Raw genomic sequence first — 27179 nt, forward strand, 5'->3', positions numbered from 1 at the left:
TGAGGTGGCTCGGGCATCTGGTCAGGATGCCTCCTGGACGCCTCCCTGGTGAGGTGTTCCGGGCACGTCCCACCGGGAGGAGGCCTAGGGGAAGACCCAGGACACGCTGGAGGGACTATGTCTCTTGGCTGGCCTGGGAGCGCCTTGGGGTTCCCCCGGAGGAGCTGGAAGAAGTGACTGGGGAGAGGGAAGTCTGGGCCTCCCTTCTGAAGCTGCTGCCCCCGCGACCTGACCCCGGATAAGCGGCAGAAAATGGACGGACGGACGGACGGATGGATGAAGAGGAAAATTTTAGAATTTTTTCTCAAATATCTGTTTGAAGATATAAGACAACCAAGGTAATTATTATATTTTGATTGTGTAGTTTATTGAGGTAAAGAAGGTTGATTTCACACCAGAAATATTTAAACACCAGGATAGTGCGTGACTATGAAAGCTAAAGAGGGACTAAATCCATTTCATAACTGCTTGCAGTTCCAGTCTGAAATAACATTTTAACATATTGGAAGTAAAATGACAGATCAGATCACTTTGTTTTTCAGGATGTTGTCTTCCAAAAGAAAAGAGTTAAAAGCAGTTCAAAAGTCCAGCTACATTTGAATTTAAAAGTTTGGTAGAGCAGAGGTTGAAGTCTACACTTTAAATGTATTTAAAAAGAAATGAATAGAACATAAAAAAATAAAAAAACTTCTGTAGAATTATTAAAACAAAGCAAGTGAAGAGAATGAGCGAGAAAAACAACAGAAGAATAGGAATAATTGAAAAGAGATTGAAAAGGAAAGGGAACGGGGAGGAGAAAGAGGCACAAAGAGAAGAAGATAAAATTATGGCAATAGAAGATAAGATCAGAAGAAGAGCACAAAGAACAGAAAAGTGTAGAACGACAGCAAACTCGCTGTTATACAAAAAAAAGTAGGAAAAGTCGAATGTCATTTGGAAAGCCATTCTTATTCCTCCATTTAGAAATTGCAGAACCTTTATTACCTTGAAGAGAGCAAAAGGTGGTGTGGTGTTGTGTGATTTAAGTGTCCATTTACATACACACACACTCACGCACGCATACACACAAAGAGGGAGGGATAGACGGACAAAGAGGCAAGGGCCACTGGGGGAGATTCATCCTTGAAGCAGGCTATCAGTAAATGTAATGTTAGCATGCTAATGTAAGACGAGGCGAAGAAAAGCAAAGGGAATGCACATAGGGAACCAGAACAGCTTATCATGCCTTTGTTTAAAGAGTCAGAAAAAGGCGGGCATGTAACGAAGAAAGAAAATGAAACAGGGGGATGAACATGTACAGAGGGAATAACAATGAGAGTGAACTTTCTTTTAAAGCTTAACAGCAAATGAAAGTGAAAAAGGTTGGCAAAAGGACATATATAACCATCCTAACTAGCTAACCATCACAATAACCTAGGAAAAAAATTTGCAGGAGGGTCTTCTCAGCCATTAAAACAAAACAAAAAAAAAAAAAAAAACCTTCAGTAAAAAATGTGAAAGTGCAAATGCACAAAAAGACACGCAGAAACAAAAGTCCGAGGACCAGTTAGAGCAATGAGTCACTTGCATCTGTCATGCCGGCTTGAGAGAAAGCTTTCTTACTTCTTAAATTGTTTGTGCTTCAGTAACAAATATGCACTTAGAAAATTACATGATTTTCTGTCACAATAACCAAGACTTCTAAACCAAAACATCAAGCCACACCAGCACATATAAGCAGGACTTCCTAATTCCCCAATTCCATGCTGACTACCCTCTACTGAGCATTACCGAGAGGCTTCAAAGAATGCACAATGTTATCATGGGTCACCAGATGTGCTAATGAACAGAGCATTATTGTTCAATGCATGTTGGAGGTGGGAGTGGTAGCAGTTCAAATCTCTCAATACTCACACTAAATTAAAATTTCCTATGCTTCCATTTGTGCTGATAAATATGGAAAATATAAAGCAATACATTTTAATCCTATGTTTTTTTCCACATAATTATAATAATATACAACCATAAAAATACTCAAATGTCATCTACCAAACAAATTATTGTAAAACTCATTTTACAGCGTGGCCAAGTTCAGATTTTATTTGTTAATGCTGGCAAATGTAAAACCAGTTCATTGGTTCATTGAAAAAGCAAATATTGCATACTTTTTACTGAATGTAAATTTATTTTTAAAAAAATATAAATACCTAATCGATACTTGGAGATAAAGCAATAGCACACAGACAGATTTGTAAAGTAATAAAGTCCAGGTTTACTTTTTGTACAGTTTTCTTTTAAGTTTCTGTTTAGAAGATCAAATCATTTAACCTGTCAAATGTATAAATAGATTGAAGTCACACAACAGGGACTTGTTAGTGAAAATGAAAAGAATGAAGCTTCATAAAAGGCAATGTCAGAGTGAGAGAAAATGGGCAGCAACACAGAGGTTATTAGGGAATAATGCAGACAAACGAGAATGATTGCTCGGGATGGCGATAACTTGTGCCTTGAGATGACACAGTGAGGATGAAGGCTGTGGGAGATTAAATATTGATCAAGCACACTTCTGGCTATTTAGAATAGAGACACTGCAGAGTGTTTACAGTGCCTTCCTGATGTTATGGTACTCATAATGTGATTAACAAAAGAAAAATTAGAATTATTTTGTTTAACAGCTGTAATACATTGTGCCGGGGTTTCTAGCAAAGTGCTCTTCAGTTGCGAGTATGAAGTATGTATCACTGACTTCGTGTAAACTCCAGAAGGCTTTTTAGTCAGGCACCTGGAGAACTTAGTGCTTCTATTAATATTCCTCACCAATGTGCAGAATGGAAATTGAAAACTTTTGGTTTGAGGGTGTGGGGTGTGGGATTGTACCTGCATGATTGGTTCCAAACTACAACCATTGTTACAGCAGCTCTGTTGTAATTAGACTGAGAAATTATTTTTGATGAAAAAATTGCTTTAGAGCAGCTGGGGAGAAGTAATCTCTCCCATACCAAAGCAACGTAAGACTCCCCATTCAGAAAGAAAAATGTACATACTTCTCCCATCATCAAAGCTATGGAGAGGGATGTAGCAGTAATTAGCAATACGTGGCAGTAGTCTTTTGTTATGTGATCAAGTGGAAGCTGTGTTAGTGGAACACACAGAACCCATTAACACATCACACATGTAAAAACTCATCTTCCGCCATTTCCATAAAGTATTCTGAACAGATAGAAGATATGCGGAACAGTTATAGAGACTTTTAAAGAGAGCACAAATACATTTTTATAAAAGCAGCTGTTACCTTAAACCGGTGATCACATTTGTGACAAGGGCCACAGAGATTTGTAATATGATCGCAAGTACTTGGAGATTACAGTAGGAAAGGCTCCGTCCTTCCATACAATCTGGTTGGAGCCCCAGTTGCTCATTACAGAACATTGTCAGTATATTGAAACTGTCTCCTTTTGCAACTTCCCAGGAAGTTACAATTTTTCAAGTCTTGCCACAGATTCTCAATTTAACTTAGATCTGAACTTTAACTGGACCATTGTAACTCTTGAATAGGCTTTAATGTGACCCATTCTATTATAGCACTGACTTTTTGGGTGATGATTTTTCTGCTGAAATGTGACCCTGGATCTCAATCTCAAATCTTGTACCTTTTCTAATGGATTTTATTCCTGTATTTGGCTTTAGCATTCATCTTAGTTAATCTTCCTATTGAGTCTGACCAGTCTTTTTGCCCTTGCTGAAGAAAACATCCCCAAAGCATGATGCTGCCACCATTGTAATTCACTGAAGGGGTGATGTGTTGAGGATATGATGAAGTGTTGATTTGTAGGGTATGCATAACATTTTCCATGTCAGTCAAAAAAAATTAAGATTAAATTTTTCTCTGACCAAATATTTTTCTTCCACGTTTGTAGTGTTCCTCAGGAGGTTTGCAGCAAACATGACTCTCTGAGCCGCCTTCTCACCATTTTTTCATAAAGGATGGATTTGTGGCGTAGATAACTCAATTGTCTTGTTGATAGATTTTCCCACCTGATCGCTGCAGCTCCACTAGAGTTTCCTGCTGTTACTGCTGAGCTGCGATTGTGCAATAAATGGGGTACACCATGCACAGGTCACCAGTCTAACCAAAGATATTTAATTTTATGCAACCAAAAATGCATTTCTGTATTTGACTATAAGGGCAACTGTCCCCTTTCAAAGCCCTAACACATAATTTACCCACCTATATAATCAGCATTTTTAAGGTCTCACTCATCTTCATAATATGGAAGCTTTGGTTCTAATCAAGGCCAGAAACACTTAAAGCAGAGAAAGCTCCTATTCTAGAGTGTAGCGACATTTTTTCCCCCAAAAGAACAAGACTTTCATAAGTCGAAGAAGTGCAATGGTCAACATGGCTCTTGCCCTTTAAATAACAGACTCTTAGACCAAAAGTCAAATGGGACACGTGAAGGGGCACTTGAAGATGATTACTACTTAGGGCTTACTATAAAAACCGCCATGGCTCGCTACAAAGGCAATGTGGCTGAAAATAAGCCAACTGACTCTGCAGAGGAACACTTGATGATTTGATGACAGCTGTATCTCATACTAACCAAAGTGAAATGTAGTGCAGGCAATTTTAGAAAAAAAAAAAAAAAAGAGGGGCGGAAGCAGAGCATTCTGACCTACCACAGAACCTTTTTAAGGCTATTGTTTAAGCTGGATGGGTACCAAGAGTGCTCCACTGCCTGCCTGGGACACAAATAGGACAACGAATAAACTATGATTACAAAACTGGCATGTTCCTGCAGTGTGTACTTGTCAATGTGTCCATTCCGAACTATAAATTATCAGTACAATCAGGAAATGCAATTTTCACTTTGACAAATACTCYAATGCTGTGGCAGTTTCCAAATATATAACTTATTTSTGATCACAAGTTGTTTTCGCAGTTTTTAATAAAGATACCAGCAGGATTATTATTTTTATTATAGTTACATTTTTATCAATATGATCTAAATAATTTTCTTTGAAGATCACCCTGTATTTACTTCTTTTAAGAGTTATCCCTCCCTCTATCACCCTTCAGTGACGGAGGAGTTTGAGTGTCCCAATGGTCAGGGGTCTCATGCCCTGGCAGGGTCACCCAAGGCAAATGGGTCCTRCGGGAGTAATCAGGCAAAGACTCCTTATGATGAGCAATGCCAGTAGGAACAGTGTTCCCATTGCCGGACCCCGCATAAGTGGAAGACAATCGATGGAAGAGTTACCATGACAGCTGTATCTCATACAGCTGTCATGAGCTGAGATTGCAGAAAAAAAACTGTTGTGTTGTGTTGGGTTTCGTGGGTCCTGCAAAGGTTTTCCAGACTCCTTGACTTTGAATTTAAAATACATCATATTGTGCAATTTGAATTTTCTTCAGGGAAAAATTGATAAGCATTCAGAGTTGGTTTTCATGATTGAGTGGCTGATTAAAAGGACTAATTAAATGCTGCTTTTAAACTCCATAATGAGCCTGAATTTGCTCTATTACACCAAGATGTTTTTATGAAGCTTTGCATTTGTGAATAGTAAATGCAAAGTGTAACATTTACACATTTATRTATAGTATCTGATRTATTATTATTTATTATCAAATCTTAATAATGTGACATTTTATAAAGTGACAAAATACAGAATACTTTAAGAAATCTTTGCAGAATTCACTCCTTACCTTGATTCCTACATAGTCTACCGGAATGATTGGTTTCTCCAGTGAAGGCAGGCGGGACTCGTTTAAAGGCTCCCCCACCATCACTTTTGTTGCCACATTGATAAAGTCCACACCGATTGTTTTTGATACAAAAGGAAATGATCGTGATGCCCGCAGATTGCACTCTATCACCTAGGGTGATAGAGAAAAAGAAAAATGTTAAAGCTTGAAGTTATTCCAGCCTACTGCATACTTYGGAGTAGCATGGATGTTAAATCTGGAGAGCTACACTAAATTAATTCAGAACCATACTACGCTTATAGCCAAAACGCATACACATAGGATATGTACAGTGTGTGCACTGGAGYCGAAACATCAAAGATGAAAGCATTACTGATCATTAAATCTYTCCAGCTTGACAAATAATTCTGAACATGAAGTGATTTCAATTTGTAACTGAATTGCATTTGCTGCAGCATGATCTGAAAATGTCAATCTGTCATTTGATCATCGAAGCAGACATATCACCTACCATGACATCATTGCCTTTAACCAGAAATTGGGTGTTAAAGGGTCCTGAAATTTCAAACGCTTGTGCAATTTTCCGGGTAGCAATTTTGACCTGAAAGCAGCAAAAAAGGAGAACATATATTCAGAAAAAAATATGAGGTTGTCTTCCAGAGTTTCATCACATATGAAGTGTAATTACAACAAAAACAAAACTTTGAGCTAAAGCACACGATAAGAAGCAAAGACTTTTGATTCCCCGATAGCCTAAGGAGGGTGCAGTGACTTATTATTATGGTTTAAAATACAAAGTTAGCAAACCGATCCTCTATTTTGTCATTTCATATTGTCCTTACTTTTCTTTGACTAGGAACAATRTGTTCTTCTACTCTCATTCAGGCTGTTACATTACCTTTAAGGTTTCAAGGCGAAACAAAAAAGCACTAATATTTCTTATTTAGTTTTTTTTTTTTCTTTTGCTTTGTTCTTTTTTTAATTTCACACCCCGAGTASAATCTGACTGTAATTTGGTGACCTGATCTGTCTAATTAGGATTCTGCAGAAACACCACGAATAGAATTATACTGCATAATTTGTAATACTACTGGCAAAATGCCCCAAAYATAAAAAACAGAAATGGCAATGTCAGCAATAGCTCCAATGTTATGAGATGCACAAGAAGGCAGGTGGCAGAAATGACCCAGAGTGACTGCTTATAAAGGGATTAAATTGAAAAGTTGCTTTTATGCCTCAAACCACAAGACTTAAAAAAAAATGTAATGGGGGGGAAATGGTCATTGGTCCTCAGAGGATCACTGCCTTGCAGTGTTTAACTCACCATTAGCTGGTGTGGTCAGAGCTCATAGATTCCATCAAGATGCTAGTGGATGGTTTTAAAACTCAAACTGCAGCTTAAACAATTGTGTTTTGGAGAGTGACGATTGCAAAGGTTTAGTTTGAATTTCATATGCTTCATATTGCTCTACTTTGGCTATTTTTTTTCCAGAAAAAAAAAAAATAATAAATAAATAAAAAAATGCAGCATCTCTTTGTAATTATGTGTGGCTGATTATTAGCACTAATTAAATTCAGTTTTTTTTACATTTCATAATGAGTAAGTTTCTACTTGTTTACACCAGGAGCTCTAACAAGTTTTTGTTTCATGTAGCAAACAGATTCATATCATGCCTTCTTTMATTTTATTGGACTCATTTATTTCACAGGGTGGAATTATTACACAACATACAACTACTCTGATTAAAAAATACAAGAATTAGGTAATTTGAGTTTGTTCGCATTTTCTATAAATTTACCAACCACCTTACTAGCTACACCTTTAAATACGGGGTTAGTTTTGTCTTCAGAATTTACCAGGATTTGACAAATTTTTGAAAAACTTCTTTGGAGAGTTTTGGTTGTAGTTCAAAAGACAACATCAMTTAATTGTTCAGGATTTGTTGGCTGCATACATATTATCCAAATCAGYCACTCCATCACATCAAATTAAAGGCTGCTGGAGTAGAGTTAAGTCATTATCTAGTTTAAGAAACCATGTGACATTTATACAACTCTTAGTTGGTACTAATGGGTCTATAGTGATGACTTTGTGGTTTGATACCGTTTATGCGAAATTATGATCTTACCATCTGAATGTCACTGCCAAGTTCTGCTTTGAATTTTGTCACATGCTCAGAGATGATATATTTATATATTGGWTGTAACAAGTGGATTTTCATGCAACTTTTCTCTCACACCACTCTGCCCAATGTCCCCTTACCAAGTCATTTTCGTCTACACAAGAGCGGCTCACTTGATAATTTCCGTTGGTCTGACCATTTTGTTTAAATYTGCAATATGGTAGATTTAAATCTAGAATAGGGTAGACTTAAAGAAAGCTTCAAAAACACTTAGACAAGCCTGTCTGTCCATTTTAAAGTCCAGTAAGTTGTCTTCGCCGCATCAAGATTTCCAAATTCACTGGATTGCCTCCATGTGTCGGAAAGATTAGCTACTTATGTTTACAACCAGTTAAACATGTGTACCTTATAAAGTAGATGATGAGAATATATTCATCTTAGTACTTCATTAAGAGTGTTASTCATTCTRTAATGTGCTTTATCTTATCAAGGTCAAGGCCTAATGACTTCGTTAAAAAAAWWAAAAAAATCTAACTAAAGCTGGCAGAGTTTTTTAAGCATGAAAAGGGTTTACATGACATCATCTTGTAGTYAGAAKGACATTAAAGTATTCCAAGAACTTTGGAGATTCTGTAAAAGGAAAACCATTTACACCAGCTGGGGAAATTCTTTTCAAGATATTTAAAAGCATATTTTGTGTTCAAAGGTGCAATAGTGTTAAGCTTGACTTGACAAAGTTTTCCAAATTTGTCATCATGGAGGTCCTGAAGACCAGGGAAGTGTTAGTCTAGCATTACTGGAAATTAAACAAGCCCTTATTAACGGTGGAGAAACTATGCAATACACTAAGAYGGGGCTTTTGAAAGTGTGAGGAGTGCCTCCTGCAGGGAGTGTTGGAGTTCTTCAGGGGGAGTGTGACAGCAGGCAAGAAAAAATAACCAGAAAAACTAATTGTGGACAATAAGCCAATTTCACCAAAGCTATGMAAGACATAAAACTGATATTTTTGTACCTAAAGCTGTAGTAGGTAAGGTGACAGAGTCTGGCCCAAGCAAAAATAAAAAAAGGGGGAAATATGGAACTGATTATTCAAAGTTTGGATTTCTCCAGGCTAAAGATGCTCCACTGCTACAGTGTTKTCTGCCAAGAGGTGCTAGCGAACATTGTATTGAGACAAACTCTCCAGTTTGATGAACAAGCCCCAGGAGTTTTTTCACAGGGTAAATGAGCTGTGGTCACAGCAAAGTAGTTCATACTTTTAGCACTTTAAATGACAAAGCAACTAAAGCATAACATTGTGTAGTGCCATGCATAGCTAAAACAGGTAAGCCCCACAGGATCAGATAAACATGTTTGAATAGATCAAGTATAACAACCCCTTTATGTTTRCAAAAAACATAAAGGAGTGAGTTGTTTGCCTATTTGCTCTCTAAGGGAAGGGTTAGCTCTCCCAGTTTGAAAACCCTTGMAATAAGAGATTGCATGTTGTAGCAAAAGKTTGCATGATGATGTACTAACTTTCTCTAGAGCTCCCTGGCTGATGGTTTGGGTCGGGAGCATTAAGGTGGCATCTCCTGAGTGGACACCAGCATCTTCTACATGCTCTGTTATGGCATGGACAAGGACCTGAAAAGATAAATATTGAAAATGATTTTTTTWWAAAATAAAGGAAAATGGTGGCTCTATAAGACCAAATAGAGGCCACCAATATTCATATTTTCACAGCTTTGGTATTGTAATTCCAAAATTGTCTGTCAGATCTGATKGTTCTTGAAAGTCAATGTATTTATGATTATGCGATGAACAAAACACATACTAGATGTTAACATTTGTGGAACAAATTCAACATTAAACTTTATCTTTAGTAAAAAATCATGCACCTGCTGCTGAGCACCAGAACAAAGAGGAGGTCCACAGCACTTAGCTTACATTTACTATACAGAAAATATTCTAGATCTACTTAGTTTTCCAAATGTATTCTWTCCCATAATGAGAACATTGTATTTTGTATGGTGTTTACAACAAAATTCACATATTTAACTTATCTCTGACCCTATTAAAGAAACAATGTCAATGAAAAAATTAGAGTCATAAGAATAASTCTGCATGTTCCACCCAAAGGAGAAAAGATATGAATCAGCCACCAACTCTGAGCAAGAATGTGTCTGTAAATGAGCTGCTGTGTCATTAGCTCATTTGAACTGCTGCTAACCACAGCATTCATTAGCACTCTTCAGATACAGCCTGTAATTAATATGTATTATCTCCAACTTTTTCCCTCTCCTGTGCACATACACACAAGTTATGAGGAGTGTTTGGTATTCTCTGAGTGGACGGSTTGTTAATGTGATACTGAAGATAAAGGAGGAGCTGTATTCAGAGAAGACAGAGGGAGAAAATCTACCGTAGAACTGGATAGCCCACGTACAAACTGACACCCTTGAAATGACTCTTGCAGGCTAAACAATAGCAAAAAAGAAAAAAAAAAAAGACAGGATATTCAGGAGAAATCACTAACTGCAACTTATGCTGCCAGTATGGCTTTAGGAGTATTTAAAAGTTATACCAACGTTATTCAGCCACTTTATTTGTCGAGTGCAGATTATACAATATCTGTCTGCATCAAACAAAGAATAATGACAGAATGAATAATGTTGAGGTATAGAGATGAATAACAACATTTTTCTAAAAGAAAACCTGCTCAAGCGGGGAAGAAATACAAATACCAGTTTGACAAATAATGTCACTTTCTGAGCTGAAACTCTGAGAAACACTATGTTACATCATGTGAAAAATGCTTAATAGCAAGAGATTTCAGCAAAAGCAAAGTGAATGTTGATGTATTTAAATGTATAACAGTAATAATAAATATAACAAAAATTATCTGTAATAAAAAATATTGGTGAAGATGATAATAATGAATAATAATAATATTTTTTTATAATAATAATAATAATAATAATAATAGATACCTTGCCATTGTTAGCTACAGCATCCACTTCTACCTCCCTGGCACCACGTATGAACTTTGTGATGACAACTGGATGCTCCTGGAGGAAACAGAAAACGAAAGACAAAAAATACATACATAAAACTACTTGATGTGGAGTAATCAGCTCTTGGGATAAGATGGTGTTGCAATGATATTTTGTCAGATCTGACAAATTGAAAAAAGATGAAAGAAAAATATACACTGAAGATGAACATTGATGTAAAAGTCTCCCTTTTTTTTTTATCACCGTAAACAATATTTGAATAATAATTTATTGTAGCGTAAAATACTGGTTCTTGTAAGTTAAAAGGAGATTRAAGTTTCACACAACAAAAACAACACACAGAACCAGTGTGAAGGCATTCTAAGATTAATATAGTGGTCAACCAGTTTGATTCTGCAGACAAGCCTATGGCACCTATAAAGAGCTGTGTGAATAGATCCATAAAACTGTAATTTACAATAAAACGGGAATGTTATGGTTTTGTTGAAACCAATGTTTAGACTGATATGAAAGGTCATATACCGACTCTTACTGTTGTCTATTTATCTTATAAAAAACCCCATATAACTCATATGCCAAGAAGAAATAGAAAGTAAAAAATACTAACAAAAAAATACTTTTAAAAAATTGTGTTTCCAGAAACTAACAGAAAAACTTCCTGTAGATGACGCAAGTGTGGGGTACAAATTATAGTGGACATCAGAACATGTGACATATTGTTTTTTTCACATTTCATTTATGAAAACAACCAAAGTACAAAAGAAGAAACTAGAATCTGTACTAAAAATGTCTTGTCTTGAAGTGTTCTGGGAAACTGAATGTGTCGTTACCTCACAAAAAGTTGGTCTTTTTTACGATGACACGTTGTTCTTTCCAAATTCAACAAATAAATCACTACATTCAGTAAATTAAATAACTATGTATCAAAATATTCCACTGGTATTTAAGAAGATGTCAGAGACATTGCATTGTTTTGTATGAAATTGTTTATTGTCATGGAATCACAGGTCACAGACGTGATTCAGTGAAGTGAAATGTGCAGAACCTCGTTTTACTTTAAACCTGTTTGAATTGGACAATGTTAAAACATACTCATCTGGAGCTTTGAAAGAGCATATGTATTTTCTTCCAGCCCCAGGAAGAGGCCAATGGAGCTGCCAGTCACCCCCAAGCAACCTTGGTGTTTAGTGAAGTGGAGGTGGCACACAGCAGTAACCAGCAGCTTTGACAGTTGGCAGCATGAGTTTTAATTGAAAGCAGAGGGAAATCACAACACAAACATCCTCTCAAAGTATTTCTATGTGTGTATTGGTTCGAGTGACATCATTTACCCAATAAAATGTTACTTCAATGTAATTCAAAGAACAAAAATTACACGGAATACATGAGGAAGGAGACCTGTGGCAGAAGGTCTGTCTCACTTGTGCAGACATGTACACTTAGCTTTAACAGTCATCTCACCTGGGAAACCTGTGTAGCCTCTTCCAAGAAGCGTTTCATTTCTTCCTCCCCGTAGACAACATTCATTGCAGAGCCACTAGTGAGATACAAGCAGCAGAAGGAGGGAGAGAAAGAGTAGAAGGAGAGAAAACATGAGGGCACGGAAGATGAAGAGAAGCAAGCCAACAGGAGAACATACAAGCTTCAAATGATTGTTCAAAACACTCATTATCTCTCTATTGCATCACTATTACCATAGGGAACAAGGTCTGGAAACAGTCAAAATGAGGAGCGGGAGAGAGTAACAGCGAAGAACAGCTATTTAGGTCGAAAAGCACTTCAGGCTCTTGAAAATGAGTTCAGAACTTCATCATTAAAAAAACAACAGATTTAGGCTAGTTTTGTTGTGGTTGTTTGTGATTTTAGCTGGGTTATCATCCTGTTTGAAATGGAGAGTTTGAGAGAAACAGGATGAAGTAAGGCCACAGGCTTCAGTCAGATCTTTATTCCTCAGCTGTCTGTGGCTCAAAGGCAGACATATGTCTAACCCCCTACAGAATACTGACCCCCAATTTGAATAAAGGAGATAGAAGATTTAGAATGCATTCAAATTAAGGCAAATCTTTGGCATGGATGACTCATAGCTTCAACATAAGTATTCTCTGGATTTAGAGTGAATAACCAAACAAAGTAAAACAAAAATTTCAATATATTGCATGTAAAAAGCTAAGTGTTATAGCACACATGTACAAATAATGCTAGCAATGCACCAAGAGAATTGTTCACGACCATAATTAGACTGTTTATCCTGACAAGTCCTGACGGTTGCAGGCTAACTGCAAACACACCATATGTAAGTACTACCAAGCTGCAGCAAGAACAGTACTCTCTTGTTTTTATGGGAGAAAGAGGACTTAGCCGTTTTCTTTGGTGTCAAATTCAAAAATTAAAGTCAGAGGAAGAGCAGGGATAGGTACAGTTGAAAACAATATGTCATATCTGGACATGGCTTAACGTATTACAGCGAAATTGCTGTGTTTTATCCTTTCAGGGCTCAACCTCTGTCGTGAAATTCAGTATATTTGACATGCTGGCAGCATTTTAGAGATTTTAGAGAAACTGGTAAGTGTGGTGATCTAAAGAGGAAATTGTTAAGAACTTTGAAGGAAGCTGCACCATGTTCCCTGTATTTCAGCTGTCACCACAAGGGTGTAGTGAGGCCTTTCCCTCTTTCCCCCTCATAATTGCCATGAAGCTGGTCTGCTTACTGAGTAAAAAAAACTAAAAAAAAAAAAAAAAAATCCAACATATTTATTTTTGCATTCCTGTGGTTATTGTGATTTCATGAAAATGCTATTTTAAGTTGGTATTCCTGGTTGTGCTAATTGCCAATATTGGTTGCTAAAACGACCACTCAAGACAGACATGTTTCCACAAACACTTGGTAACACCAGGCCCTCTGACCACCACCAGAAGGCGAGGCAAGGCAGGGGAAGTCTCTTGACCAAAGTCGCAGTGAATGAGTTAGACGGAGCCGGAGTTGGAGCCGTCCCATCGTTACGGGACGAGTCCTGTACAGTCGCACCAGTAATGAATGTCTTTCACACTTATTTGCATTTCTTACCTGGTTCAAATTACTAAAAGTTAGTCTACACAAATATGCATTTTATTTTCACAAAAATCTAATGTCTAATCAATTAATATCTTGTCAGCAATGATTTTGGTATCAGTTAAAATATGTCAATATGTCTATGCACTCAAACCTTGAAGATTGTTTCATTTATAAAAAAAGTGAAATGTGTCTAAAAGCTGGTCTCGTTGTTCATAGTCAAGCACCACTTGCACGTATCACCCGTACAGATCAAATGGTTTCACAGCCAAAGGGAGACACTATACTAACAGAAATTAAACATGCTAATAAGATGCAGTCAATTTCTGAACACTCTAAAATGAGTTCTGAGTGTTCATTGCAAACATGATTATGATAAGATATAATGTGTTTTTGTATAAATGTAGGACAAGTAGTTCAAATCAAATTGGAGAGAGTTCATAGAACTCTAGTACCCAAGTAAAAAAGGCACAAGCTTTCATTTAAACAGTTTTTGGCCATAGTCAGAGACTTGATTATTACTTTTAATGTCGTATTTAATTATTGGCAAACACCTCTTCACTGACTTCAATAGCTTTGACATTTAGAAGAGTCTTCAATGTTACCTACTGCTGAACACTCTGTTGCTTACTTATTTTCCTTTTGTTACTTAGACAGATTAATTTTAAAAGAACACCGCATCTTCCAGAACCTCAAAAACAAAAACAACTACTAAACCAGCACAGCCTCAATTATGAAACGGTCTCAGTGATACCCAAAGTTCTGTTTTAGGGTGTCTTCCTGACATCTACTGGGCAGACATTTTACTGCATAGTTAAAGGAATATTTGTATGACTGCTCAAGTCATTAATCATCATAAATAAAAAAAAGTACTTTAATGGTTTAATAATCAGTTAGATAATTACTAATAAAATGTAAGGGACTATGCATAACTGTCCACAGCTTGTATTTAATGATAAAGACATTCGAAATGTGTCACGTGTTCAAATTGTTTTAACTGTTCGAAAGGTAAAAACTAAGATAATAAATTACCAAGTGAAAGAAATGGCTAAGCAGGAATTAGCAAGTGAGTTTCTCTCTGAAGGCACAAACATTTTAAGAGTAAAAGGCTGCTTACAGATGTAGAAAAATATTGCTTGATATTGTTTTAGACTATTGGGTGTTGAAACTCACCTAAGAACATACGAGGGCCGAAGTAAACAAGGGTAGCCCACCCGGTTGGCAAATGCAAAGGCATCTTCCTGTAAAACAAACACATAGAAGATACATGAAGGTATAAAGCTGCCAGAGAGAGACACAGATGCATATCTTGGATTGAGATTAACTGAGAAATTCATTGACCAAAATACTTTGTTGTTACTTTGGGAAGACTCAATTTTAGGTATTTTCAGCAAAATTGGGTGTTAAGAACAAAGCCAGAGGAAGTACAAAAGAAGGAAGATATTTAAATGAATATATATCATCTGATGGACCTAAAGGTCGACTGTTGATTTAGGTTGCTACAACAAAGAGCTATTTATACTGTAGTGTGAGCTGATCTTTTTGCTTTAAGGTCATTTCCTACCGTTTTGGTCATTTCATTCTGGGATTTTCTAGAGTTGTCAGGCCTTTAATGTATTTCTGCCATGGGGATATTTTATTGAAGTAGTGAAAGGACTAAACTACCGAGAGCCAAGGGAGTCTGAACTTATAGTCAATCATCGAACAAGCTGTATTTAGAAAAATAAGTATCTTTTGGTAAATCTCAGTGTTAAGATAAGATTTACAAATTACCTTTTAACTGTCAACTCCAAAATGCATACAAGTCAGGCATACAATCCATAATGACACTGGTGTTGTCAAGACAGTTAAAAATGTAACTATGTTAATCATGCTCATCATGCTAATTGGCAACAGAATTTAAAAACGTCAACAATACCATCATTTTTGCATTGTTGTATTTAGTAAAATTATGCCTTTAAAAGGCTGCACACCTACACACAAAGAACTGTTTGTGTGTCTGTTAGATGGTCTCTGCTGTTCACATACAGTAAATCCATTTTTTTTAGATAATTGTGTTACAGTGAAAAAGAAATCAGCTGAAATCTGTTTCAAAAACGTATCCATCTATTCATCTTCTAAACCCGCGTATCCTTGAAGGGTCACAGGTTAGGAGATCACATATTTAAAAATAGCTAATATTGGGAATCAGCCATGAATCTCTGACAGGTGTAACTTTAATATTATGCAATGCAGTGTCTCTTAACGCAAATAAATAATTAAATGAATCTTACACTGACAGTGCATTTAGTTTTGAGAATTTATCTGTAAATCTTGAAACATTTATTCCTTCTGCGGCTGTATTAATATTTCATATTTTGCAATAACATATTAGAATATGTAAATTGTATTAAATTATTAAATGAAGTGATAGAATTAAGTAGAACAATTACCCTAACCATGTCACCTGTTTGTTGTACTTGGTTCATCTGTTCTGCTTCAAACTTCAAATGTCTGTAGACACCAATAAGTGCATTCTAGTCTTATTTTGATGTTTGTGTTGGGAGTTGCCCAGCACTTCTCCATAATTGCCAAAAATTTAATTATCTCACAGAAAAATAGAAAATACTTAAGTTAACTTAATTTATATAAAAAATGCATAGGGTCTCTTTCTGTCAGAGCAGAACAGACTGAACAAATATAATCACAAACAGAGTGTGAGCTTAGATGCATCACAGTCTACTTCAGACATTTTGTCTGATAGTGGTAGAATGAAGTGGATGAGAAAGGGCACTCAGCGGTTAGAAACAGCTTGAACCACCATTTATGGAGGCTTTACAGCTTGATGAGCAAATGATGTTAAATAGCTGCTCAGAAACTGACAGGAATAATAAATACTGTGTTTGCATTAAATCTCATTTTTCTTGGCATTTATTCTGATGTTTGTATGTCAACTAAAGTCCCCCCGCCCCATTTTAGAAGTATGTTTCAACTGATTACATTATGTAAATTTGAAGTAAATCTACCAGTGATGATGTAGGAGGTCATTAACAACCACATGAAAGTATGACAAATTGAATTGTTAGACCTCATAAGTGTTTTACTTGTTTTCCAATAGCATGCTCAACAGAAAAATGATTTCCCTGAACCATAAACCTCTTACATGTACTCATTTTGGTTGTGTCCAATCATTGTGGTATGATTGGATGCAATCATTTTGGGGTGTTTTTTTGTTCTCTGTTGGTTTTATTTGTATGATAGAAGCAAAGATCTTGAACTAATTAAATATAATACATATTGCTTCAATAATTAAATTGATTCTAGGAAATCTTTACCATCCATAATATCAAATTGTGAATGGTAATATTTGAAATACCAAGAGATATTTAAAAATCATTAGGGTATTTCTTCCATACAACTGAAAAAAGGCTGACATTGGGTCTCTTAAAATGTTAGTGACCCAACACACGTGACTAAATTTACACGGAAATGGGCTACCAGATACAAAATCAGAAGCAGTCTTGCAGAACCATTTCAGTTCCCAGACCTAAACAAAATTCAAAACTCATTAGGTCAGCTAAAGGGGAAAGAGTAAGAGAAGACCAATCACTCTGTACAACATAAAGAGATTGTGAAAGCAAAAATAATTCAACCTCCCTCACTCTGTATGTTCTAACCTAATGAAGTGTTAAAGATTAAGTGCTGTCCCCCTGGCAAAAGGGTTTTGTACAAATTATTAAGTCAAAGAGGGCAAAAAAAATCTGCTATGCATAATTTAATATGAAAAATCTATTTTCCTAATGAGGGATTTTTTTTAAAAACATAAATTTAGTCAAATTCAAGTGTTGCATTTTTCGGTGTGAAATTATGCTGCTGCATGACCAGATATATTCTGAAAACCCCTATGAATTAAAACTGTACTCCCATTATTTCCAAGAACATAGCAACTCCAAAAGTGAGAATATAAGTGCTTTTCAATCCATTTCACATTTTTACTTTTGTCCATCCACCCACACAGCTTATACAAAAAAAATGAAAGAATTAAGAGTAGGAACTGTGGAAATAGTCTGGTAGTTAGAGAAAGACTATATGCCCTACTCCTCCTCGTCATCATTATCATTACCTTTCTTTCTCCTTGCTTCCGTCTCTCCTTCAGTTTGGCAGTTTTCTCTCAGTCATTACCCACAGTTTCCTCTCCAGGTGAGGTACCATTTATAAACACAAAATAGCTTCAGAAAAACACGAGAATCATCCCCCCCACAGCAAAGCTGGAGCTGCTGTAGCCTATTAAAAGTAAACCATCTTTTAAAGATCAACATAGAAATAGGATATGTGAGATATATACTATCGAGATTCTGTATGTTTTCACAAGATAAATCACTCTTAAGTGGTACCTTAATAATGCAAACAAAAGCAATGAAAAAAAGAAAACCTTTAGACATCCAGCATTTTAGCAACTAGTATTTCATAGTCTGTTTCAATAATATGGAACCGAGGATAAGTTAAAATTAAGAAAAAAAAACTTACGTTTTAATAATGACAGGATATCTACGTTGATGGTAATTTGAGAAAGTCTAAATTGATTGCTATTCTATTGTTTCCCCTATCATATAAATTCTGCTTTACAGAATGTATAGGTTGTGAAATTGATGATGGAAATGCATTCCTCTTTAAATGTCCAAGAACTGAACTGACAACTTTTGAGGAACTTTAAACAACCAAAAGACATATTTGTAGATGCCATTTGGAAAACACCAACAGTCTTGGTCGTGAAGCAAAGCACAAAAGCAAGAACTTGCTCAGAAATATATATTTTTTCAAATAATAAAACCATTAATATTTCCTCACCAGTGAACTGAGTGCCCTCCATGGAGCTTGGGCCACTTCAAGATTGTCAAGAATGCTGGAGAAGACAGAACGTTCCTCAGCCCGATCAATCTGCAGGGGGCTCGTCCCCAGAATCTTTACTCCACTCTTGTGCAAAGGGATGGCCAAGTTGTTAGGGATCTGACCTCCCACAGACACAATACTACCAGAACACTCCTATGAAAGAGTGAAGAACTATTTTATTAGGAAATAGTGGAAACAACAGCAAGGAGACAAAAGGATACATCATAAAGTTGATTAGTTCAATGWTTTTCACATACAAATCTGGGAAGTGCAGCTTGTGCATGTGTTGAGACCCCTTTAGTCCGATACCCTAAAATCTATTGTAACTAAATGCTATTAAAAGTAATCCAATTAGAAAAGTTTTCAGTTTTCCACACTACATGTTGGAGAGGGACAAAAATGATCTGATAAGATTAAGCTAAAATGAACCTCTTTGGTTTACATCAGAAATAAAACAGAAATAACAAACAAAACTGACATTAAAAACAGAAATGTAACCATATTTTAATGCGTCTGTCGTTTTTGTTTTTGTTTTTTTTTCTTGCTCTATATGTATGATTTAGCCCATGTTGTCAAAATCAGGTTTTTTTATTTCAAATTACTATTACCATTGGACTTCTTAACAGTCATAGACATATTGTTTAGAAAAGCTCATCTATGAACAAATTAGGTTGCACTACCAGCACCAAGACACAAGCATGGAATTGCAGTTTTATCCAGTCTGTCTATGTTAATATGTGTCTGTCCCCATCAAATAATTGAATTGAACTGAAATGCTTAATGTGGTGAAAAACTAAAACTGCACATCACTGTGAACTGACCATTTCTATAGTGAAATGTGGTGGTGGGAGTATCATACTGTTCCTGCTTTTGCTTAGTAGCAACAGGGAGTCTGATCAGAGTTCATCGAACAATGGATGCAGTTATATACTGAGCAGTACCAGAAGAAAACCTACTAGGTAGACATGTACATGGGGAATGGGTGCAACTTTTTCCCGAAAAAAGAGCACAAAATAGACAGCCAAAGCTACAAAGAAATGATTTAGGTAGAATTTTCTCTATTTTTTACCAAAAAAGGAATATGTGCTGCTCACTAATGATTTCTAAAGCAGTTTGACTGATCTTAAGCCATTATGTAAAGAAGAACGCACTGCAAAGTACTCGCAGTGAAAAGTAGTTTTACAAAATGTTATCTCAGAGGGAGTTGCAGTACTTTGTTATACCATCTCTAGAACATACCTTGAAATTTAACGTTGTAATGTTAAAAAAGTGAACAAGCTGAAGGGTAATGATGATTTGCAATGCACTTTATTTGACTCTGAAAACTGTTTAAGCTATCTCAAGAAAATGACAGATATGACTGATATCATGTCATAGTACATTTAATTAGAGACAGGTAAGTAACAACACTTGTTAATGTTGCGTGTCTCTTGGAAGTAAATATGAGCAAATGCTATGCCCTCTGAAGTCATGGAAACAACTCTATGCATAAGAGAAAAAAACTGCGAATGTGCTTTTTAATAACTGCATGCAGCCCTTTTTCCTGTCTAGGTGATCCAAAGGGGATGTTGTTTCCATGGCAATGCCAGGTTGTATCTCTTCATTATTCATGGACCTGCTCTCTTGCTCCTGTCCAGGGGTTATCACCATGCTCTAATGCCGTATTTATCTCTCTCTCACGCACACACACACACACACGCACACGCAAACACGTACATATAGAATTGCAAAGAGTGAAACTATCTGCAAGAGAGGGATTGATGTTAAGGCTACATCCCTGAACAAACAAACACCTAATCACACTGTGATCCCATCACAACTTTAACTGGATTACAATTCCTCTGCAGGGGAACATCAGCAGACATTAGTATGTCAAAGCACGTAAATACACAGGCACCAGCAAATCCAAACACAGAAAAAGGTCACGATAATAACACCTTTGAATATGTTTTGACATGATTAGGATCAAGTGAAATACATAGACATTACAAGCCATACCAAGATTAAATAAAAGGTTCCTGTAAATGTATATATATATCTTCCAAAATACATAGTAAAGCAACAATAGGTTAGAAGAATTATGGTTTTAAAACCACAAAAATATTCATGACATCATGCTAGAATTTACATTTTTCTCAATGAGATACATGAGTAAGTGCCAGAAGGACTGGAATTTTATCTGACTGAATGGAGAGCAGCTGTTTCTACAGACTGTCCATCAGCTGGCTGAAAGATGGCTACCACCATTTTCTATCACTTATGAGAAAAACAAATTACGCAGTTTCCAGTTGCAAAAAAAAAAAAACAAAAAAAAAAAGATCAATCATAATGTGGAAATGAACAAGCATCACCCAGAATTCTTATTAAGTGTATATGATAGTACACTTAATAAGTGATATCTGAAGTACGTATTACGTAATGAATGCATGCATGTATAATCTGGTGTTATTAGCAAAACATCTTCTCATTTGTGGAAAAGGATAGTAAACAAGATCATTTAAACAGTGTTTTGGTTTTAATACACCGAGGCAAATCTATCTGCAATAAACCTGTATGCATTTCTTCCAAAATTCCCAAATTAAACACACACAAAAAAAAATATATATATATATATATATATATGCATTTCCAATGGAAGGCATGTTAGTAATATTCTAACCTCCTGTTGGGTGATATCAAGGATGCGCTCCAGGGTCAACTCTTCAAAGTAAAGACGATCACACTCATCAAAGTCAGTGCTGACAGTCTCGGGGTTGTGGTTGACCACAACCGTCTTCTTTCCAATTTGTCTCAAGGCCCTAATACAGGACACTGCACACCAGTCAAACTCAACGCTGCTACCTAGTAGATGAAAAGGGGGCAAAAATGAATATGCTGGGCATAATGTGAACTTCATCACAGCAATTAAGTAGCTGCTTAACTGTTATCTGCTTTCTATATAAATTGGAATTCAATTGACTACTAATCTGGAAGATTTTTAATAATAATTATCTTACAAATCAAACAGTAACTTGGCAATGTTACAGGATGAAAAAAACATATACAACCATGAAACAATTCATATCAGGAGTAGAATATTAATACATTCTTTAAATAGTATACCAGCATTTAATGACTAAATATCCTAAAAATACAGTGACTAAAAATAAACGGCTATCCCACAAGTGCACCCTATAAACACACCTATAGGAATACAGTGACTTTTCAAAGTTTAATGAGATGCCTACCAATGTGATAAGGTCCACAACCAAGAACCATGATGCCCTGATCTTTAAATTCCAGGTCATGCTCCTAGAGAGGTGAATTAAATGACAATTATGTTTCATAACATAATAAACGTATAGGCAGTATACATGTGGAAAGACACCTCCTGGATTGCATACCTGACCATGGTATGTGCAGTACAAGTAGTTGGTCATTGCTGGGTACTCAGCTGCTAATGTGTCAATCTGTAATAAAACAAAATATGTTACATTTATAACTACTAAAAAAAAAAAAAAAACTTCTCCTGCTCTATTCTTCTGCTGTTCATCGTCTCACTACAGATCTGATCTGAAATGATTTATAGGTGTGGGTGTACACCTAGAGGTGGACTAAGTTTGAGGGGGTTTTTTTCTGATGTTTTGTAGTCTATTCTTGAAGTCACAAGATTACTACTGGCAACCTTTTGATCTCGTTTTCTCTGAATATTCTCTTTGACCCTGACAGCTTACACTGCGAGCATTGAGTTTAAAGTCTAAATGTTTTTCTTCTGGCCTGAAACAGCTGTCAGATGAACCAAAAAAAAAAAAAAGACGACAACTGAGACCCAAAATCACAAAACTAAATAATTTAGCTTCAATTCTCACGGATTTGATTAAAAAGCATGTTGAATTCACAAGAATCTGAAAGGTAAGCTCTACAACGGTGCAAGTAAATAAACAACAACATGCTGTCGGTACGTTAATTGGCCTCTCTAAATTGCCCTTAGCTGTCAGTGTTGGGTGCATGATTGTTTGTCATCTGTGTTCGCCTTTTGTGTACTGACCATGGTGTAAGCTTGCTCTTGCTCATTGACTGCTGGAAAATGGAAACAGTCCCCTCTTTACCCAATTTTAAAGCAGGTTAAATATCAGTCAAGAGACCCCAAAGTTTGAGCCCAGCAAATATGCTATTATGTTTGCTTTATAAAAAAGCATGCTTGAATTTAAAAAAAAAAATAAAATGCAACAATTTATAAAGGGGGTCAGACTTAAAATATGTAAACAGGTAAATTCACAGACTGTAAGAAACTGGATGATTGGACATGTAAATGAATGGATGGATGAATAAATTCTGGGATTAGAGCTTTTTCTTTCATTGTCCTTTTTATTTCCTGATATTTATCCAAACATGGAAAGTACTTACATCAAAGTCCATACTTTTCTACACTTGCAAACTGTTAGGAACCCAATAACTAAGATATAGGGATGCATAATATTGATATGGAACCATCTGGGCTGACAAACTGCAGTGCATTATTAATTACAGGTGGCATTAAAATGACAAATCTTATCAAATAAGTTGGTAATGAATCCTCTTACCCACATGTGTCAAACTCAAGGCCCACAAACCATATCCAGGCCACAATAAGTGTTTCTATGGCCCTTTAAATTCTAGCAGGTCACAGAAGTAGAATATCAAGACGAAGATATTATCAGTCAAATCAATTTTGTTTTAATTAGTATAAGGTCAAATTACATCAATGTAAAAACAATGCTAGATATTTAATTTTAAGAAGTACTCATCAAATGCAGAGAAGGCAGTAGTTTTGTTACAATATTCTGCCACAGTGGGCCATTTGAGGACATTCATTAGCTTGATGTGGCCAGAAATGAAAACGAGTAAACTCCAACCTGAGTAAATTCAGATTTTACTATGTGTCATCCTGTAGTTTAGCTATTGTTCAAAATTAGCTGGAAAATATTTCCATACCATATTGTATATGAAAACCCTTTAACATGCATTTATACTCTAAAGTTTTGTCCAACTGACTGAAGTCAAATGTGTTCCACTTTAAACATGAGGAATTGTTTCTTGAACCAATTAGTTTTAAGAATTCATCTTATGTAATGTTGGTCAATATTGTGTCAGATGTGCTCAATCCACACACAGTACCATTTGTAAGCAGTGCAACTCTGGTAGTGGGTCAATTTTATAAAGTGGCCTGACTAAAAAAAGTTTTGCCTAAAAATTAGGAACAGTTACAGGTTTGCCATTTTCATTACTATTTAATTTCATGTCATTAAAGTCATACATTTCTACTTTTTTCAGGCCAAATGAAAAGAGGCACAAAATATTTACCAGTATTTATTTACCAGGCAAAGGCAATTAAAACTGAATCGGAACTCAAAGTCTGAGGCCACTCACTTGTTTTACCCAGGGTCTGATGCCATTACTGACCCTCAGCTCTCTAGCAGCTGTCTGATTGCAGCCAAGAATCTGACCGACCTGCTGGTCTGAGAAGCCGTCCTGCTTTGCTTTCAATAACAGCTCCTTGGGTACTGTCTCGCTGGGTGAAAAGACAAGAACAGGTGGCAATTATACATATCTAACAGTTTAGACGTTATAAAAAAAACATGAATAACAATTGTTTTAAACACCAAAAAGGATTCAGTTAACAGAAAGGTTTTAACAGAAACGTCTCTCATATTTGCACATTTTTTTATTTTTCCAGACATACATAGTCAAAGCAGAGTTCAATCCTGAGTGTTGTTCTAAAGCCATCTTCTGGATATTTTCTGAGCAGGTTTTATTTATTAACTTGCCAGAAGAAAACATGCCTGGTTCCTAGCTTGTTTCTTTGAAGTGACAAACTAAAGCAGCAGCAATGCATCAAATCTGTCTCAATCTGCCTAATCCAAGGATCCAGACGACTGATGGTGATGTAACACTCAGGGAAAATATTCAAACTAAGACAAAAGAGCTCACTAGAAAGTCATTTTTTCCTCTGTGATTTCTCTAACATGTTTGATTATTTTCTAGTCTATTGAACTTCAAACATGTCAGTGGGTCCTTTACCCAGTGGTGTAGACAACAGGGAATAGTTTACTGTACAGAAATCAATAACAAAACGACAAACACAGAATAGTGTTGGAAAAGCAAAATAAACTGCTAGGAGCAAAGCATTTAAAAAGTCATTTTTAGAAACATGGCTAAGTGCTAAAAATAGAAATATTATCAGACAACAGGCACATACAAAATATTGAATCCTGACATGAAAAAGTAAATGGATTCCTGCTTGAAAAATTAAAAAACAATAATTCTGCTAATGTCATGTAGCTAACTTGTGGTGCACAAGTTAGTATCCTGGTCTCTTCAAAAGTGATCATAACCCTTGAACCTTTTTAACATTTTGTCAAGTTACCCCAGAAGATTATAAGTGCAAGCAAAAGGCATTTCTATAAAGTATTCATGAGGACTGAAGTCCATGTAGATGATTAACCCCTTGAACACCAAGCCTCTTCTTTTGGATTTTTTTTTGAGCGTTCTCAAAAATGACAGCCCTAAAATGAATTCCATATATCTCAGGAACTACAAGGTGTATTTGGTTCMAAACAAACTTGACTTTCTAAAGAGGCATCATGACGACTTTGATTGACTGCAAATAAAATGCAGAATATTTAGAACAAATCCATTGAATTACATGTGTTATAAAGTATCCAAATTTATAGAAAAACTACAAAMATTAATTGGTAGGAAAAAATATACAATTTGTTCTGCAGAAGGAAAAAAAAACAATGTAATTTTTTTAATGCCACCAACAGCAATGAACTAATCTTAGTTTGGAAGAAAGAAAAAAAAAAKGAGTAATGATTCAGCAATACCCTGCTGCTCCCTGAAGGGCTTTGTAAATTTCTTTCTTYGAACAGCTATGGTTCCACAGGTGTCTCAGACACACATGTTCTGTTCAGCAGACAYTTTTTCCAAAAAAGGCTTTCTAACAGTTGCCAAGGTTTGGGATTGTGAAAGGTTATGATGAAAACCTGAAGATAARAAAGCGCAGAGTCAGGAATGTAGAGAGCAACTATCCGACCCAAAAGCACCACAATTCAGCCCCTAAAAGAGTCTGCTCTGCAAAATTCTGCTTAAATAGGAGTGAAAAAGCAGCTGGCGTGCCTAAGCCAAATGAGAAAAAAAAMCMTTTTCTACAACTAGGTTAAAAATTWATTAATCTTGATTAAATGTTATGCAACTTTTTTGAAATTACAATTAAAATTGTCTTTAAAAATGCAAGATATATTAAGACAGATTATATTAATCGCCGTAAATAATTTAGCTCAATATATTTCTTATTCAAATATCCACTTGTAAAATAGTTAATTCAAAAGAAGTAAGCAATTGCTTTTCTACTCAGTTCCACAATAAACTAAATACATAAACTACTAAAACTAGCATATTCTTGCCACCATAAACTGATCCAGTATGTTTTCCATATTACACTAGAATTGCTTGAACTAAAGGTAAAAACCAAAGGGGTGGAATTACGCAGCTGAAGCCCAAGCTGCTCCTCCTTCTTCTTATGAATRAATTATTTATCATTTCACAGCATAACTATATTGAAAAATATCAAATCTGTTTYAAATTCCCAGTGCACATGGCTGGACTGTGCAACAAGCCCCAGAAACAACAAAATGAGAGCAGCCTGGAAGACCAAAAGCACTGTAGTGCATATTTTTGTGTTTAGGTGATGTATTGCCTTCAGTTGAAAATTAAGCACTTAAAAAGAAGGAGGAGGATCATTCACAGCTTTTGATCTTAAAAGCAAAGGAGTATCACACAAATAAAATATTTGCCGAACATATGTGCTCAGATAAAAGGAAATGCAGGCTGACAAATGTACAATAAAGGAAAAAAATACTAAATATGTAGAGTCTTGTTAAGAGAATGGCAGTGCTTTTTCCTCCTCTTCCTACCTCATCATTATGTAAAGTGATTCTTTTAGACTGCTTTAAAAAGGGGGAATTATGCAAATGATMTTTTATGAGCATTGTATCATGTTATAATGTTATTCCCTCAYCAAAAACATACCTGGATTATTGTTTGGATTTTTTTATGCGTGTTTGAAAAATCCTTGAATATCCCTCGGCAGCCGTTCAGCGCTTGCTCACGCATTAAGACGCCTACCCTACCTAAAGCTCTGCTTTGGAGTTTCAGTCATCAGCTGAGCTCAAATGAGTAAGTTATTTTGATATATACAGCATTTTCATAACAACTGTAGGCTTGGGTGAAAGTAGTTTTAAATTCTTGGAGGTAATACGGAAAAAAATATATATATAAGCTGGGTGGCTCTTGTAATGCTACAAAATAAAGCTAAAGCTGTATTTCTCAGGTAAGCATTATTTCGAAAGAGCTTTTGTTTTATAAACTACTTGTTATTAATTTGGTTTTAAGAGATAAGCGGGGTATTTTCTGGTAACGAACTGCCACGAAGTATATAT

The 27179-nt window shown here is 35.9% G+C and overlaps 1 protein-coding gene across 2 annotated transcripts in view; it reads right to left on the minus strand.

Moving 5' to 3' along the window:
* cps1 (carbamoyl-phosphate synthase 1, mitochondrial) overlaps positions 1-27179 on the minus strand; it is a 69769-nt gene that overhangs the window by 8700 nt on the left and 33890 nt on the right. For both annotated transcript variants that reach the window (XM_008403821.1, XM_017308540.1), the window contains 11 exons: positions 24109-24250; positions 22104-22169; positions 21948-22011; positions 21380-21561; positions 18679-18873; positions 15025-15092; positions 12264-12339; positions 10779-10856; positions 9325-9432; positions 6195-6284; positions 5684-5854 (listed from right to left, as the gene is read on the minus strand). In XM_008403821.1, coding sequence (XP_008402043.1) covers positions 5684-5854; positions 6195-6284; positions 9325-9432; positions 10779-10856; positions 12264-12339; positions 15025-15092; positions 18679-18873; positions 21380-21561; positions 21948-22011; positions 22104-22169; positions 24109-24250 — 1240 coding nt within the window. The remainder of the gene's footprint in view (positions 1-5683; positions 5855-6194; positions 6285-9324; positions 9433-10778; positions 10857-12263; positions 12340-15024; positions 15093-18678; positions 18874-21379; positions 21562-21947; positions 22012-22103; positions 22170-24108; positions 24251-27179) is intronic.

Source organism: Poecilia reticulata, linkage group LG2 (assembly GCF_000633615.1).
Source record: "Poecilia reticulata strain Guanapo linkage group LG2, Guppy_female_1.0+MT, whole genome shotgun sequence".
NCBI lineage: Eukaryota > Metazoa > Chordata > Actinopteri > Cyprinodontiformes > Poeciliidae > Poecilia > Poecilia reticulata.